We start from the raw sequence: 16676 nt of genomic DNA, 5'->3' as shown, positions 1-16676 counted from the left end.
TAACTAATGAATACCCTAACACCACAGGTCGCCTCTTCTCCCCCTTCTTTCCTTCTGAGGCACAGAGCCAAACTCAGTGCCAGAGTCCTGACCACTGTGACTTTCTATTGCTAGGTCATCCCCCTGTCCCCGAAAAGTATCCAAAGTGTGTACCTGTTGTTGAGGGGAATAGCCACAGGGTGGCTCTGTGCTGGCTGTTTAATGTTTTTCTCCTTGCTGACTGTCACCCAGGCACCTGTGTCTGCACCTTGGGTGTCACGACCTCTCCACATCATTCCCTCACCTCCCAAATGATCTGGAGTTCATCCAGTTCCAGCTTCTTAAAGCAGAGTACTAGAATCTACAGCTGGATGCACTTCTTACAGGTATAGTTGTCAGGAACACTGGAGGTCTCCCTGCCTTTGTACATCCCACAAAAGAAGCATTCAGCTATCCTACCTGGCATCCTTACTTTTCTGAGCAAATGTAAAGAAGGAAAAGCAATAAATCAACTGTGGAAAAAAAATCTTCTGATAGTTTCTTGCTTCTTCTGTCTGAAGCCTCTGCTTGTTGAAACTTCAAAGAGTCAAAGCCTCAAAATCCTCGCTCTAACACTGTCCACTCCAATGATGGCTGCTCCACTTGCCCCTGCCTTATTTTACTTAGTTGATTGCTGACTGGCCTCTTCAAAACACCAAATTGCCATGAGTCGATGCCTTATGTACTCAATTGGCAAGCCTAAGTGAGCCTCGTCTTCTCACACTTCAGATCTCCGATTAGTCACTGCTCAAAAATCAGTAAGTGTTGGACAGCAAATTAATGTGTCTCATGGCAGACCTTGTCCCACCTATCCTACTCTCATCCCATAGCCTTATTAGACTCATAAATCTTTGATCCATTCCTATCAAAGTACATGTTAAAATGTCTTTTAAACATTGTGATTGTATCTACCTCTATCCCTTCCTCCAGGAGACTACTGCATTTAACCACCACCTTCTGTGCAAACCTTTCCCCTCACCTTTTTCCCCTTTCACCTCAAACCTATGTCCTTGAGTTTTAGACTCCCTGATCATAGTAAAAAGAGACTATGCCCCTCAATTTTATAAACTTACATGAGGTCACCCTCTTGCATAAGAATAACATTAACCTACCAAATTCTGTATATCAATAAAACTTCCATTCCAGGCAAATACATGGTGAGACTCGTCTTTACTGTCACTATTGCTACCACATCATTCTTGTAGTGTGATGATCAGAACTAGACACAATACTTCAGTTATACTGGTGTCCAATAAGAACATAGTAAACTGTTTCAATGACCATCATCCAGCGGCTGTGCTGAAGTGTTTTGAGAGGTTGGTCAAGAAACCTCTGCCTGAGGAGTGATTTGGATCTGCTCCAATCTGCCTACTATCACAACAGATCAACATCAGATACTATTTCTTTGGCTCGTCATACAGCCCTGGAACATCTGGACAGTGAAGATGCATATATCAGGAAGCTCTTCAATTGAGTATTGCTCAGCATTCAACACTGCCATCCCCTTGAAACAATCAATATGCTCCATGATCTAGGCCTCAATATCTCCTTGTTCAACTGAATCCTTGAATTCTTCACTTGCAGTCCAGATTGGCAATAATAGCTCCTCTACAATCACGTTCAGCACAGATTCACCACAAGGCTGTGTGCTTAGCCATTTAGTCTACACGCTTTATACTTATGACTGTACAGCTCCACTACCATATTTAAGTTTGTTGATGACACCACTGTTGTTGGCCACATAAAAATGTGGCCAACAAAATGGCATATAGGAGGGAGCTGAAAACCTCATCAAAGGAGACCACAAGCACGTCTCATTCAACACCAGCAAAACCAAAGGACAGATTATTTATCACAGGAGAAAGAAACTGGAGGTCCATGAGCCAATCCTCATTAGGGGACTGGAGATGGAAAGAGTCATTAACTTTAAATTCCTTGGCATTATCATTTCAGAGGATCTGTCTGGGGCCAAGTTCATCTACTTCCTTAGACGTTTGCATAGAAAAGGCATATCATCTAAAACTTTGATAAACTTCTGTAGATGCACAGAGTTTTCTGACTGGTTGCATCATGGACTGGATATGGCCAATACCCAAGATCCAAGAATGGAAAAGCCTGCGAAAAGTAGTGAATATGTATAACCCAGTCAATCACATCGAGCCCCACATTGAAAACATCTAAAAGAAGCACTGCTACAAGAAAGCAGCATCCATCATCAAGGACTCCACCATCCTAACCAAGCTCTCTTCTTGCTGCTGCCACTGGGAACAAGGCAGAGGAGCCTTAGGCTCCACACAACCAGGTTATTACCCTTTAATTACCAGGCTCCTGAACCAGCATGGATAACTTCACTCACCTCAACAGTGAAGTGATTCACTATGGACTCACTTACAAGGACTACACAACTCATGTTCTCAGTATTTATCTATTTATTATTGTTATCTGCTTTTTTTGTATTTGCACAATTAGTCTTCTTTTGTGCATTGTTTGTCAGTCTTTGTGTGTAGCTTTTCATTGATGCTGTTGTATTTCTTTGTAATACTGTGGATGCCTGGAAGAAAATGAATCTCAGGATAGTATATGGAAACATATACATATTTAGATAATAAATCTTCTTTGAACTTTGGAGTGGTAACTGACCACTGTTTCGTAGTTACAACATGACATCCTAATACTTAGACTCAGTGCCATAGCTTATGAAGGCAAGCAAGTCAAATACCTTCCTCAGTACCCTATCCACCACAATTACCATTTTCGAGAGCTGTAACTCAGCACTCTAAGATCCCTTTGTGCACCTCCTGACCACCACCTTCTGCCTCCTATCACCAAGCTAATGTCGGATCCAACTTACCAAACACACATTAGATCCAGTATGGCCTAACCTACTTACCAAGCTTACCGTGCAGGTCTTGGTCAAAAGCCTTTCTGAAGTCTACACGTACCTCACTGAGTTCATTAATTTTCTTTGCCATCTCCTCAACCAAAATATAAGACAAAAAATGATGGAATTATTCATCAGTTCAGGCTGCACTTGTGAGATGAAAAACAGAGCTAATATCTCATAATGAGAAGAGATTCTGTAGATGCTAGAAAGCTAGAGTATCATACACAAATTGCTGGAGGAACTCAGCAAGTCAGGCAGCATCAACAGAAAGGAATAAATAGATGATGTTTCAGGCCAAAACTCTTCTTCAGGACTGCAAGGAGGAAGAAGACAGAATAAGAATGTGAAGGGAAGGGCAAGAGTACAGGCTGGCAGGTGATAAGTATAAAAAGGTTGGGGGAGGGAGAAGATGGATGGGTGTGTGGAGAGAGAGGAAGAAGTGAGAGGTAGAAAAGTTAAAGTGCTGTTGAGGGAGTCTGATGGGAAAAGAGAGTGTGCCATGGGAGTAAAGGACTGGGGGGGGACACCAGAGGTTGAAGTCTGAAGGGGTTTCAGACTGTAAGTTCAGTAATTTATCTTTCCTCAGATGCCACTTGACCCACTCAATTATTGTCTGATAGACCCAAGTCTATCGCCCAATCTACAACTCTACCATTTCCTGCAACTATCACCAAACAACTGGACAAGACAGGCGCAATGTATTTTCCTTTATGGAAAAGTACAATGCCCTTTTAAAATTTATACTGACAGGCTCAGCACCACAAAATGCAATTATATCCCATTGTAATACTCAAATCATGCCCACTTGGAAGAACTTGAATTTCCAGGCAGTACTACTGAGACAACTGAATATACTGTACACATTTCACAACCAAATGACTGATAAAATGCTTACTAGCTTACCATTGGTAAATCTAAACACATATTGCTGAAGCAGTTCATCAGATGTCTTAGGGTGCCAGATTCAGTCCAGAATACAAATTACATTTAACACTGCAGAAGTTTTAGAATGCTGAATGGACAATTTGATCCCCCATGTCAAATTACATGGTTATAATTAATTGTAAAACCGATAAATTCAACTAGATTGATTGAGTATTTAGTCACTTACTTCTTCTGGGGTGAATCCTTATCTCGAATTATAAATCCAGCTGCCCTGCAGAGGTCTTTTAGCCTTTCAATGTGCTCCAGATTATCAGTTCCATAACCAGAATTCATGATTTCTGAGCGAATGTTATAGTCAAATATTGTGGTTTTCAAATCAGGCAATTTAGTCAGATGTACCTTAATGAGAAATAATAGAATCAACAAAACTTAAGCCAAGTAGATGATAAGACCATAAGACACAAGAGCAGAATTAGGCCATGGCTGATCCCAGATCCTATTCAACATTATACACCTGCCTTCTTGCCATATCCTTTGATACCTCAACCAATCAGGAAACTATTAACTTCAACTTTAAATATACCCTTGGACTTGCTCCACCATAGTCCTTACCTCTGTTCTAAAAGGTTGCACCTCAATTTTGAGCCCCTGCCCATTAGTTCTGGATACCCCCACCATAGGAAACATCTTCTCCACATGCACCTTATCTAATCCTTTCAACATTTAGTGTGACTCAACCTGTAAATTAATCTTCTGGGAGTTATATATGAGGACTCCCAAGTACCTTTGCACCTATCTGCTAGTTTTGTTAGTTTTAATACCAAGTTAAAATACTATGTCATCGTTAACTGTGTTATGGTTACCTGTTATATTGATCACATCTTCCAAACATGTGCACAAAATTTTCTTGCATTTGTCAAACACTTCTTGTCTCAAATTTCCCACTAATTATAAAGGCAATATATACATTATGTAAATATTTATTACTTAATTGTCAAGAGTTGCCTGTTAAAGTAAACTTGTATGTTTTATATTTTTAAAAAATCTGCAAGATATCAACTTTAATTCTGATAAAAACATGGAGTGAGCCTTTATCTTTAACTGCTGCAGACTTCCTGGTAAGTATACACAATATATTGGAAAATAATTTTCGGGCTTAGATCCAGTGAGAATAAAGGATCAGCATGCACTTCCAAATCAAATAGTTACATTCCTATGTGCCCACTACCCTTGTTCTTTTCACAGATATTCTGAGGTTTGGGAAAAGTTTTTGAAGCAATCTATGGAAATGAATACATTTTGCATTTAGTACATTGATTATGCCATGGTGTCTCAGCGAACGATACGGTGACTGTATAGTGAAGTGTTGACAAGTCTTTACTAGAATGTTTAACTCAGAGTGAATCAAAGTACTGACGGAAATAATATACCATTTGTCCTCCTAATTGCATGTTTGGCCTGCCATTTAAAAATATAACCCACCTTTTGAACAACAATATTCACATTCACTCAAGATTTAACAAATATTCTGTTCATCTAAGTGGATGCCCTCGAATTTTATCATGCTATATTCCATTTACTAAGTTCTTGCTACTTACCTTGTTTGTTCGTATTCCCTTAAAGTCTTTTTGCATCCTCCTCCATTCTCACAATTCCAACTAGGTTAGTAACACTAATAAACATGCAAGTATAACACTTAAAATGACAGATTTTGAATCACTGTGGCCAAAAAGCATCAACTTCTGCAGTAACCTTCATATTCACAAACATCCCAACCTGAGAAGAATCTGTTTATTCCCACTCTTTGATTTCTCTTTGACAACCGATTCTTGGTCTATGTTGGTACGTTTCCCTCAATTACATGTGCTCAAATCTTATTTATAACCAACTTTGTGGGAACTTATAAAAAACCTTCCAGTAATCCAAATACACCATATTTACTTGCTCTTTCTTACCTATGCCACTAGTCACACCTTCATAGGTCTAGTAGATTAGTCAAACATGATTTTCCTTTCACGTATCCATGTCATTTTTGTTCAATACTACTTTATCTTTTTAAGGTGAACTTTTACTATATTCTTTATTAAAAAATTTAGTACGTTCTCTACTATTCATGTTAAGCAAACTTGTTCGTGATTACCTCCAATCTACAGGAATAGCTTTAGAGTCTAAAGAATTTTGGAGAAAGATAACTAAAGCATTCATAGTTCCGATAGCCTTGGGTTTTAACCGCTTTCAAGCTCACCAACTTCACGTGCTATTTGTTGAGTAATATTTATTTCAATTCCTCATTCTCGCTAAACTCTTGCTTCATTTTGCTTATTATACATCTCTTTAATATTAATTATCCATTCAATTGTCTTTCAACACCTGATAGGTCTAACAATTTCATACCAATTTATGATTCTCAATAATTACATTTTCTAGTAAACTAATAAAGTAAAAGGTATTCATAAAAACACAAAATGCTGGCAGAACTCAGCAGGCCAGACAGCATCTATGGGAGGAGGTAGTGACAATGTTTCGGGCTGAAACATGTTTTTATTTATTTCCAGCATCTGCAGATTCACTCGTGTTGCCTTTAAAAGGTATTCAGCTTGACATGAGTCCTCCATTTTAACTCTAAGCACCTAGAACAACACAGTTAATTTCTAATTCTTACCACAGGGTTTAGCCATAAAGTATTACCAAGAGCAAGGGCAATTTTAGCTTCATGTGGTTTATTGATGATCTTTTGCTGAATAAATCTCGATACCTGTTTAAATCCAACAGAAGTTTTTTGTTAAAACCAATTTGTACTACTGGATACTTCAACTTACTCCATACAGCTTATTTAATAAGCTAAATTAAAAACTCCTCTTTAACAACATGCTTTGGATTTAATTTTTCATTTTCAAAGACAACAGTTACATTTTACAATATAATGAAAAGTAGCTAGGATATGGGGAAAGATTCAATTTTCAATTGATTATAAATCAATGGATAACAGTGCTAAAAGTCAAAATGTGACAGAAGATAAACTATCATGAAGTTCTACACTGACAACTCCTCCAGGACCACCCACATCCCAAAGATGAACGGGTTAGTAGGTTAATTAATCACATGTGGGTAATTGGGTGGTGTGGGCTAGTTAAGCCAGAGGAATTGTTTCTCCAAATGATGAAAAAGAAGCTATTTTCCAGTCCATTCGGCTTGCTTGAAACAATAAACAAGGCAATTAATGCACACATATCAATTCTACATGGCTGTCAAAAGAGTATCTTTTATTTGCTTAACAAATCAGATGTATTTTACAGAGAATTCAGTGGAATGAAGGACTTCACATTTATGAACATGCTGTTATTAAGTTACAAGATTCACATTTTACAAACCATACAGACACATTATTACCAGGCACTACTTTCTACCAAAATCAGTGAACATGATGCTTGGAACATCTCATGAAAACTAATATATCAAAATGCAGTTTATCAGACTACAAAATTGTTCTTTTTACCTGTGGATTCCAATCGTTTTCATGGTCAATAGGTTTCACATTGCATACAATAAATTCAACAATCTGTGGTGGTAGAACTTGGAACTTGGTAGGGAGCTCAAGAAGATCTTTTTGCATTACATGTCCAATTTGACCACTGTCAATGTATTTCACTTCTGCACTACGAAGAACTGAACTTCTATCTTTCTGTGGTAATGCTATTAATTGGACCCTTGGAAAATACAAAATAAGCAATGAAGAAAATGTAAATGTTCCGAACAAACATTTTAATTGGAATTGAAATCAGGAACAAAACTGCTGGAATCTGAGTAAAAACAGAAATGCTAGCAGATCAAGCAGCATATCTGGAGAGACAAACAAGTTTCATGTTTCATTTCATGGCCTTTTAACAAAACAAGGAAAAGATGAAAATCAGATATGTTTGAAGTTGCAAAGAAGGATGAGAGATGGAGATGGGGAAAAGACTGGAGAGAACGAATAACACGAGCAATACATAAACTGCTGGAGGAACTCAGCAGGCCAGGCATCATCTATGGAAAAGAGTAAGCAAACAATGTTTTGGGCCTCTGGCATCTATGGAAATGAGTAAACAGTCGATGCTTTGGGCTGAGATCTTTTATCAGGATTCACAAAGGGTTCTGATGAAGGGTCTCGGCCTAAAACGTTGGCTGTTTATTCTTTGCCATAGATGCTGCCTGGCCTGCCGAGTTCCTCCATCATTTTGTATGTGCTGCTTGGATTTCCAGCATCAACAAATTTTCTTGTCTTAATGAATAATACATATGGTGTTTGTGGAAGTTAGGTCATAACCTGGTGGTAATTTATATCATTTAAATTATTTTGTTTTTACACAATCATAGATATATTACTATTCTCCCCCTAATTTCCTTATCTGAGTCTTGATTTCTTACTCTTCCTTCTTCAGATGAAAAGCCCCAAGCTGGACTTTTAACTGATTCTCTTCAGATATGTTTTGTGACAGTTGAACATTTCCAGCATTTCTGTTTAATTCATTCTATATACTTATTAGTTTCAGAGAGACAGTGACAGAGGAATTACTTTTATTCCTTATTTATGGGACATTTGTAATGAAATTTTCATAAGCCAGTGCTATACATTAACACTTTATGCCAGCATCATATTTTCTGTAATACTGTTATTTCAGAATTCTTTTCTTTAGGTGGGACATCATGAAACACATGGGTGCATTTATCATTTTTAAGCTAGATTTTCCCCCTTCATTTTTAAATGTTTTAAATATAATTAATTAGGCTCATAGGCAAAGATTTATTTTCAACATCAAACCCTACTGTCACAATCCAATTCCATTTGATTTAAAGGATTTAGCAGACCCTTATATTATGGTCTGGCCTCAAGCTCATCAATCTAAAAGATTTTGTAATTTTGTTCCTCCACTTGTATGCTCTTCACGAGCTCTTCACTTTGCTTCATTTACTTGACCCCTGATTTTGCAAACCTCCATTTCTATCCTCTTTCAAACACCGTTCATTAATCCAATGGGAGATTTTTTTTTATTATGAAAGACTGATCTTTGTGATGCTTTATAATCAATTTTGTATATATAAGAATTAAACTTTGCATATAGGACAAATGCAAGGTATTAAACTTTTAACTGTCTACAACTCAAATGGTTTTTTATTTCCTCAAACCTTAATATGGTGCATTAGCTTTAATTTCATTATAACAATTGTTCAATAAAATGCATAAAATCTGACCATAATTTATTTAGCATCATTTTATGGAGATTAGCTGAATGTCCCAATTGTACTTACCACAGGAAAACACTCATTGACCATGAATGAATATCAAAATGAACAACTTTGCAGAGATCCCTTGGAAAACATCGCTGCCATTTATCACAGTAAGGAACTAATTTCTCCATAAGGCTCTATTAGACTATATATAGCACTTTTCTGATTAACAATTTACTTATTATAGTATTTTAACACATCCACTTTTAGATTTCACAATGTGTGTCGATTCCTATTATTAGTTTTGCATAGTTCACAACTAGTTATTGTCTGCACATAATTAATAACTTGTTTGTCTAAACTTCAGGGGCAAGAATGAAGTATATCAAAGGACCCAATGTAGACGATAAACCCAAGGCCTCATTGCAATAAAGGAATTCCACTGGTGAAGGAAAACTCTGTTCCTAGATGCAAGTAGTTCCAAAGCATATGTCTGCAAACAATTCAGAATTAGACATTTGGTCCCAATTTTTAACTTCAAATAACAAACAATAGTGCAGCTATGCAAACCAAATATACAGAGCTATTGGTTAATAAATTAATTTATCAATCTTAATTTTTGAATTACATTAAAATATTATGTTCAGCTGCCATAATTTTTGATACTTTTCCCCAAAAAATCCTCGTGGTACAACTTGTATCTGAAATATTATATTACAAAGCTGTCAATATTATCATCATTATAATAAAAAAAATTACTAATAACTATAAAAATTTCCTACTATACCTGCAGTATTTTTTTTCCTTGAGTGCATACAGGGAAAACACTTTTAATTGCTTCACCGATTTCCTGTGATTTTCTTCCATGTAGTATTCAGCCATGTCTTCCAGAAGTCTTAGATAACTGTCTTCCACTGAAGTAGGAGAATCCCCCCATTTTTTTCTTGTATGGATTATTCGACCATAATAACAGGAAGCATTATTGACATATGTTGGAATTATCTAGAGAAGTTTCAAATCCATCCACATACAAGTTATTTTATTATTAAATACCCTGCATAATTATTAATTCTGTCTCACTACAATGCCTACAAAGTATTGCAATATTGCAATCAACTGATCTTTTGCATCAATCACATAAAATATAGTTAAGTCTATCTGAACACAACAATTGAGTCAAGTTTGTAGCCACAGGTACAAAGACAGTAGATGATGGATGTGGAAATTGGGAAATTTAGGAATTTATCTTTTATCAGAGTTTTTCTCATTTGTGATTTTCTAGACAACAATTTCTCTACCAGAGAACCACTGGGCATTTCACGTTGCAGTGTCATTAAGTCATAATTTTCCCATATATGGTGTAATGATTTGTTGTATGTTACATTGTTTCGGCTAAAAAAAAAACATTAAATTTTTCTCTAGCTGTATTTCTGAACCTCTTAGCCATTAATGAACAAACTTAGCTGAAAATAACATTAATTTCCTGCTACCAGAGCAGGTCTGAGGTAGGTATCCTGTGCCAAGTGATTCAACTTCTAACACCCCCAAGTATTCCCATCAACAATAAAGACAGAAGCCAGAAACATAATATAGCATCCAATCTGGATGAGCTCAACTCCAATAACATCCAAGAAAGACAACAACATCGGAAACAAAGCAGTCAACTATACTAGGTTGATATTCTCCAGCATGTGTATAGTAACACACTACCCCCATCCCCAGTATTATGACCATAGTGTGAACAATCAAGACAATGCAATGAAGTCACTTGACCAGGCTACTTTGACAACATCTTCCAAATTCACAATGTCTACCACCAAGATCAAAGTCAAGAGATGCATGAGAACTTCATTCTTTGCAGGTATCTGATACTGACATCTTGAAACACTCCTTTACTGCAACTCCCAAAACATTGTATTTGGAATAACAAAATTTGATGGATGAACACAATGGGTCAAGCAGCACATATCAAGGGTGGGGTGGCGGGGTGGGGGGAGAATAGAAATCAAAGTTTTTGGGTAAAAACACTGGATCAGGACTGAGAGTGGAGAGGGATGAAACCCAGTATATAGGATAGTGATGATAAGAGACAGAAGGGGCAAAAGATGACAGACATATAGACCCAGTTAAAGGGAGTGGGGACAGGTACATAGATGATAAAAGGGAATGTCAAGGGTATCAGTGCTAGAATCTGATAAGGATGGCTATTCGGGGAAGGAGTGAAGGACAGAAGGAACCCCAGATGGGGGAGATGTGGGTAAAATGTAAGGATAGTTGGTAGATTAAACCTGTGGGTGTAGAGCAAAGGGAACAAAATTTCTAGGACCAGAGACAGATCAGAAAGAGAGGGTGGTTAGGGAAGGGGGGAATAAACACAAGGATGTAAGGTTTACATGAAATTGAAAAGCTCAGTGTTAATACTGAACTAGCTAGTTGGAATAGGGTATTGTTAAACAAACACACAAGATCTTAAGCCACACTAGAATATACACCAGAAACTTGAAGAGAATATTGCAAAATTTAACGTTTGAACATCTGTTATTTATAAAGGAACAAATTAAGTTGGAATAGCAGAAACTTCTAGTATCAAATGAGTTGAGATTAGTGATCTGGACTGTTAGATAGAAGTTTTGAACCTAAAAAGTAGATAAACTTGTTTTTAAATGGTTTAGTGATTTTCTGGCAAATTTATTGATACATTACCTAAATTACAATGGTAAGTGGAGATCAAAATTACTTAAACTTTCTACCATATCCCTCAAAAGCTCCACCCATCTGTAAACCTAACCTAATCCAGCCCTCTGATCTCAACTTGTTCGATAATAGCTTTTAAATTCATGTGTACTATGTTAGATTTAAATAACTTAATTTAGAAGATTTGCAAATCTTTGGCCATCAATACAAAATTGTATGGAACTTGTCTACCTACTATTGCTAGGTCAGTTGTGTAAATAAATTTGAAGAAACCCTAATTCAGTACATATTGATAATCTTTGCAAGTAATTTCAAGTATCTTTTCTCCCAAATAGTTCCCCATAACGCAGTAACACATCGCCAAATCGAAGAGAATGTAATTTGTTTTAATTCCCTATAAAGTTGTATTCTGAAGGCTGATAAATACTTCTTCTCCCCTACCCAACTGTATTAAACAAATATTTATTGTGTTCTGAAGTAATGAACCAATGGATGGGATCTTAATTCTCCAAGGAGACTGAAGCAGTGTGTGTCTTTACTCAAGACTTAATGGATATAAAAGAAAAACCCAGATTTGCAACTTTGGAGATGGGGAGGGCCACACTGATCACAGGAAATCCATTCTGTAGTGACATTGAAATATGGTCCACACATAAAACTCATTAAATCAACATCCTAGTTAGATTGCATGTATATGGGTTACTAATTATTAGCTTCCAACTGGATTAAGTGAAGCTGTTGTACAAATTAGACATAACCTATAATATTACTGAGATTACCAAATACAATTGTTTAGTGGAAATAACCTTCACATTCCTATTTTCTGAAGGAGAAAACTGAATGAAGTAATAAGAAGATAAAATCTTGTCCTTAAGAAATAATTTTTAAAAATAAGTGCAGAAGTAAATCACATAGAAAGTTACCTCAACATATCCACTAGAAGGCAACCTTTTTTCATCCGAAATATATCGTGGTTTGTCCACATTTGCATGAATTTTATGACGACTTCCACAAGTTTTAATGTCCCTGAAATGCACATTAACACATTAAATTAAAACTTTGTCATAATGTTGCTTATTTGATAATCAAGTATGATTGTAATATAAAAATTCTTTTACACATCCCCTTAATGTATAAGCATAAAAAAATCATTTGAAGGTATTTTTGAAAGTGCTTACAGTTACTTTGATACATGGTAATTCATTTTCTATCCTTTACTAAACTACTCTTGTTTTAAGAACAGACCCACATTACCGAATATTGGAAGATGTACAAGAGATTAATAAAACCCTTTTTTTCCCTGTAGAAATTTTATGTTTTGTAACTCCACAACATGAAAACTGATTGAAAGTTAAACAAAGGAGCTGAGATCCATCATTCAATTTTTACTTTAAGCGAAATGCACACATATCATGTGGTGGTGTGATGATGTATGCCAGTTATGTACTTTTTAAACATATAACAATGAATTATTCAAACAAAGAATGCTTATGAACAGCAACACACACAAAATGCTGGTGGAACACAGCAGGTCAGGCAGCATCTATAGGGAGAAGCGCTGTCGATGTTTCGGGTTGAGACCCTTCATCAGGATTAACTGAAAGGAAAGATAGTAAGAGATTTGAAAGTAGGAGGGGGAGGGGAAAATGCGAAATGATAGGAGAAGACCGGAGGGGGTGGGGTGAAGCTGAGAACCGGAAAGGTGATTGGCAAAAGGGACTCAGAGCTAAAGGAAAGGATCATGGGACGGGAGGCCTCAGGAGAAAGAAAGGGGGAGGGAAGCACCAGAGGGAGATGGAGAACAGGCAGTGATGGGCAGAAAGAGAGAATAAAAGAGGGGGGGGGGGGGAAGTTAAATAGATCAGGGACGGGGTAAGAAGGGAGGAGGGGCATTAGCAGAAGTTAGAGAAGTCAATGTTCATGCCATCAGGTTGGAGGCTACCCAGCCAGTATACAAGGTGTTGTTCCTCCAACCTGAGTGTGGCTTCATCTTGACAGTAGAGGAGGACATGGATAGGCATATGAGAATGGGAATGGGACGCAGAATTAAAATGTGTGGCCACTGGGAGATTCTGCTTTCTCTGGCGGACAGAGCGCAAGTGTTCAGCGAAACAGTCTCCCAGTCTGCGTCGGGTCTTTTCAGCAAAACGGTCATGGCCTCCTCTACTGTCAAGATGAAGCCAAGGTTACCCAGTTCTGCATCATGCTCTTTGTTATCATATTTTTCATCAACACCATGCAGATGAGTACTCTATTTTGAAACTGCAAGTTGACTTTTAAGCTTTTTCTCTTCTCTGTCCAGTTATTTTTGTCTACCTAACATGCTCTTAATACGTGTCCTAGTTTGTTGCATTTTCAGCAAGTTTCACCTTTAAATTTGCATTGCCACAACGGTAACATAATTTGTTCGGCCAGGCTGATTTCTGTTTAGGCATTGCAATTATGTTCACACTCATCACTTTAATTCCTGACTGCAAACATAAGCGTCAAAATACTGCTCAATTCACTCAGTATATATGAGCCAGTTATCTATTTTGCAGTAGATTATGTCAATCTTTCTGAAGTATCCAGTCATTTCCACTTACTTATTTATTATCATCTGGTACTCAATATATTTGGCCTTGTCAATTTATTGGCATTTAGCATTGAATAGGCTCTTCAAGCCGAGCTCCCAACAATCCTCCAATTTATTCCTAGCTAATCACAGAGTAATTTACAATGTCCAATTAATCTAACAACTGCTATGCCTTTGGACTGTGAGTCAAGGAGCACTGAGAGGAAACTCACGAGGTCACAGAAAGCACATACAAACTCCTTACATGCAGCAACGAGAATTGAAACAGGGTCATCTGTACTGTAAAGCACTGTGCTAACTATTACATTACTGTGTCACCAATGTTACGTTTTGTAACTCCAAAACATAAAAATTAATTGAAAGGAAAACAAGGGAGCCGAGAGATGCAATTCTTAGTTTCTATTTTACTTTAAGTGAGGCATGCACTTATTATGTGGTAGAGTAATGAAGTATGTCATTTATGTACTTTTACATATAACCCTTGATGAATTATTTGAGCAAAGAATGCGTAATCAACATGTAAGATTACTCAAATACTGAAATATTAAATCTAGGTCTCATTTTGAAAATAAACATATTATACATTAGCTCTTCCATTTGATATTGTATTACTGTTGAATTACAACACTGGCACACCACGTGGGTGTGTGCTAAGCCCACTGATCTACTCTCTCTGCACGCATGACTGTGTGGCTAGCCACAGCTCAAATGCTGTCTATAAATTTGCTGACAACACAACTATTGTTGGCAGAATTTCAGATGGTGACAAGAAGGTGCACAAGAGTGAGATTTATCAGCTAGTTGAGTGGTGTCGTAGCAACAACTTTATAATGTCAGTAAGACCAAAGAACTGATTGTGGACTTCAGAAAAGCTAAGACCAGGGAATACACACTATTATCATAGGGAGATCAGAGTGGAAAGAGTGAGCAATTTCAAGTTCCTGGGTGTCAACATCTCTGAGGATCTATCTTGGCCCCAACATATTGATGCAGCTACAAAGAAGGCACAACAGCAGCTATACTTAATTAGTTTTAGGAGATTAAAGACATTCACAAATACAAATCTCTACAAATGTACAGATAACTGGTTATAATACCAGTAGAGGAGGGGGGGCTAATGTACAGAATCAAAATTAGCTGAAGAGAGTTTTAAGCTTAGTCAGCTCCATCATGGGCACTAGCCCCCACAGCATCCTGGACATCTTCAAGGAGCAAAGCCTCAAAAAAAGTGACATCTATCATTAAGAGCCTCCATCACCCAGGACTTGCCCTGTTCTCTTCTACCATCAGCAAAAGAGGTACAAGAGCCTGAAGGCATACACTCAATATTTCAGGAACAGCTTCTTCCCCTCTGCCATCTGATTGTTGAATGGACATTGAACCCATGAACACTACCTCGTACCTCACTACTGCTTCTTAATTTTTATTTTTGCACTACTTATTTAATTTAACATACACAGTAATTCAGTTTTTTTAAACTTTTATTATGTATTGCATTGTTTTGCTGACACAGGACAACAAATTTCACAACATATGCTGATGATAGTAACCCCAATTCTGAATTAAAATTAGGTCATACTTAGTCATATAATGGTCAATGCACAGACAGCAGAAACCATGTAATGTTAGCCAATTCACTTATTAACCTTTCGTAGAACAAAAGATATATTGGATTATCTTGATATCGCTCTCCAAAGAGCAAAATACAGCCTCATTACTGTAGCACCCAAAGACATTTACCCCAATTTTTTTCATTGACAAAAGGAAAAGTGTTAAATAAATTTCTTACCTGCAAATTCCATAGGCTTTAAGGTATTTACATAAATATTCATCACAGCAAATGTCATCTTTGTCATTCATATCAGAAATGAATTTATACAGTTCAGTAGGGATGTTAGCTTCTGCTCTTTCCAGGTAGTGCAGAAAGGAGATCATCTGAGGTACATTTTTGTCAGTCATTATTATGATCGACTGACTTTGAGGAGTTGATTCCTAGTGTTAAAGAGAGCATTTTTATATCACAATTAGAAGAGTCTAATTTGAGTTGAAGGTTCTAAACATACCTCTAGCTTGGCCTACATCAGGATAAATAAAAATGCATGAGAAAAAAATACGCCCCTCCAAAATAATCTGAATTAAATTCATATCAATCCCTCACAGTTTCTCCACAGCCATTTCCTTCTTCCAAAGGATAATCCACAGACAGTAGTTAATTTAGCTATCAAAAATAAGAATCTCAGTAAAAACCAAGGTAATATTATTTGGATCTTTCAAGGCAATTTCTAAGCAGTAATTACGATGTTAAAACATGGAAATTTAGTGCAGTAGTATAACGTTTGAAATATAAATTCAAATTTATTAAATAATCAGTAAATAAATAGACAATCTGGGCCCCAGCAGGCAATAAGATCA

General features: G+C 36.9%; 1 protein-coding gene across 1 annotated transcript in view; it reads right to left on the bottom strand.

The window, feature by feature from the left end:
- The window catches only part of tdrd12 (tudor domain containing 12), a 192576-nt gene that overhangs the window by 48529 nt on the left and 127371 nt on the right, over window positions 1-16676 (bottom strand). Inside the window, exons 20-25 of the mRNA XM_059992994.1 lie at window positions 16054-16256; window positions 12613-12715; window positions 9783-9997; window positions 7284-7494; window positions 6450-6542; window positions 4014-4186 (exon numbers count right to left, since the gene is read on the bottom strand). Coding sequence (XP_059848977.1) covers window positions 4014-4186; window positions 6450-6542; window positions 7284-7494; window positions 9783-9997; window positions 12613-12715; window positions 16054-16256 — 998 coding nt within the window. The remainder of the gene's footprint in view (window positions 1-4013; window positions 4187-6449; window positions 6543-7283; window positions 7495-9782; window positions 9998-12612; window positions 12716-16053; window positions 16257-16676) is intronic.

The sequence above is a fragment of the Hypanus sabinus genome, chromosome 17 (genome assembly GCF_030144855.1).
Source record: "Hypanus sabinus isolate sHypSab1 chromosome 17, sHypSab1.hap1, whole genome shotgun sequence".
Classification (NCBI taxonomy): Eukaryota; Metazoa; Chordata; class Chondrichthyes; order Myliobatiformes; family Dasyatidae; genus Hypanus; species Hypanus sabinus.
Note: the sequence above shows the minus strand (reverse complement) of the source record. Positions and strands in the feature narration are given on the sequence as shown.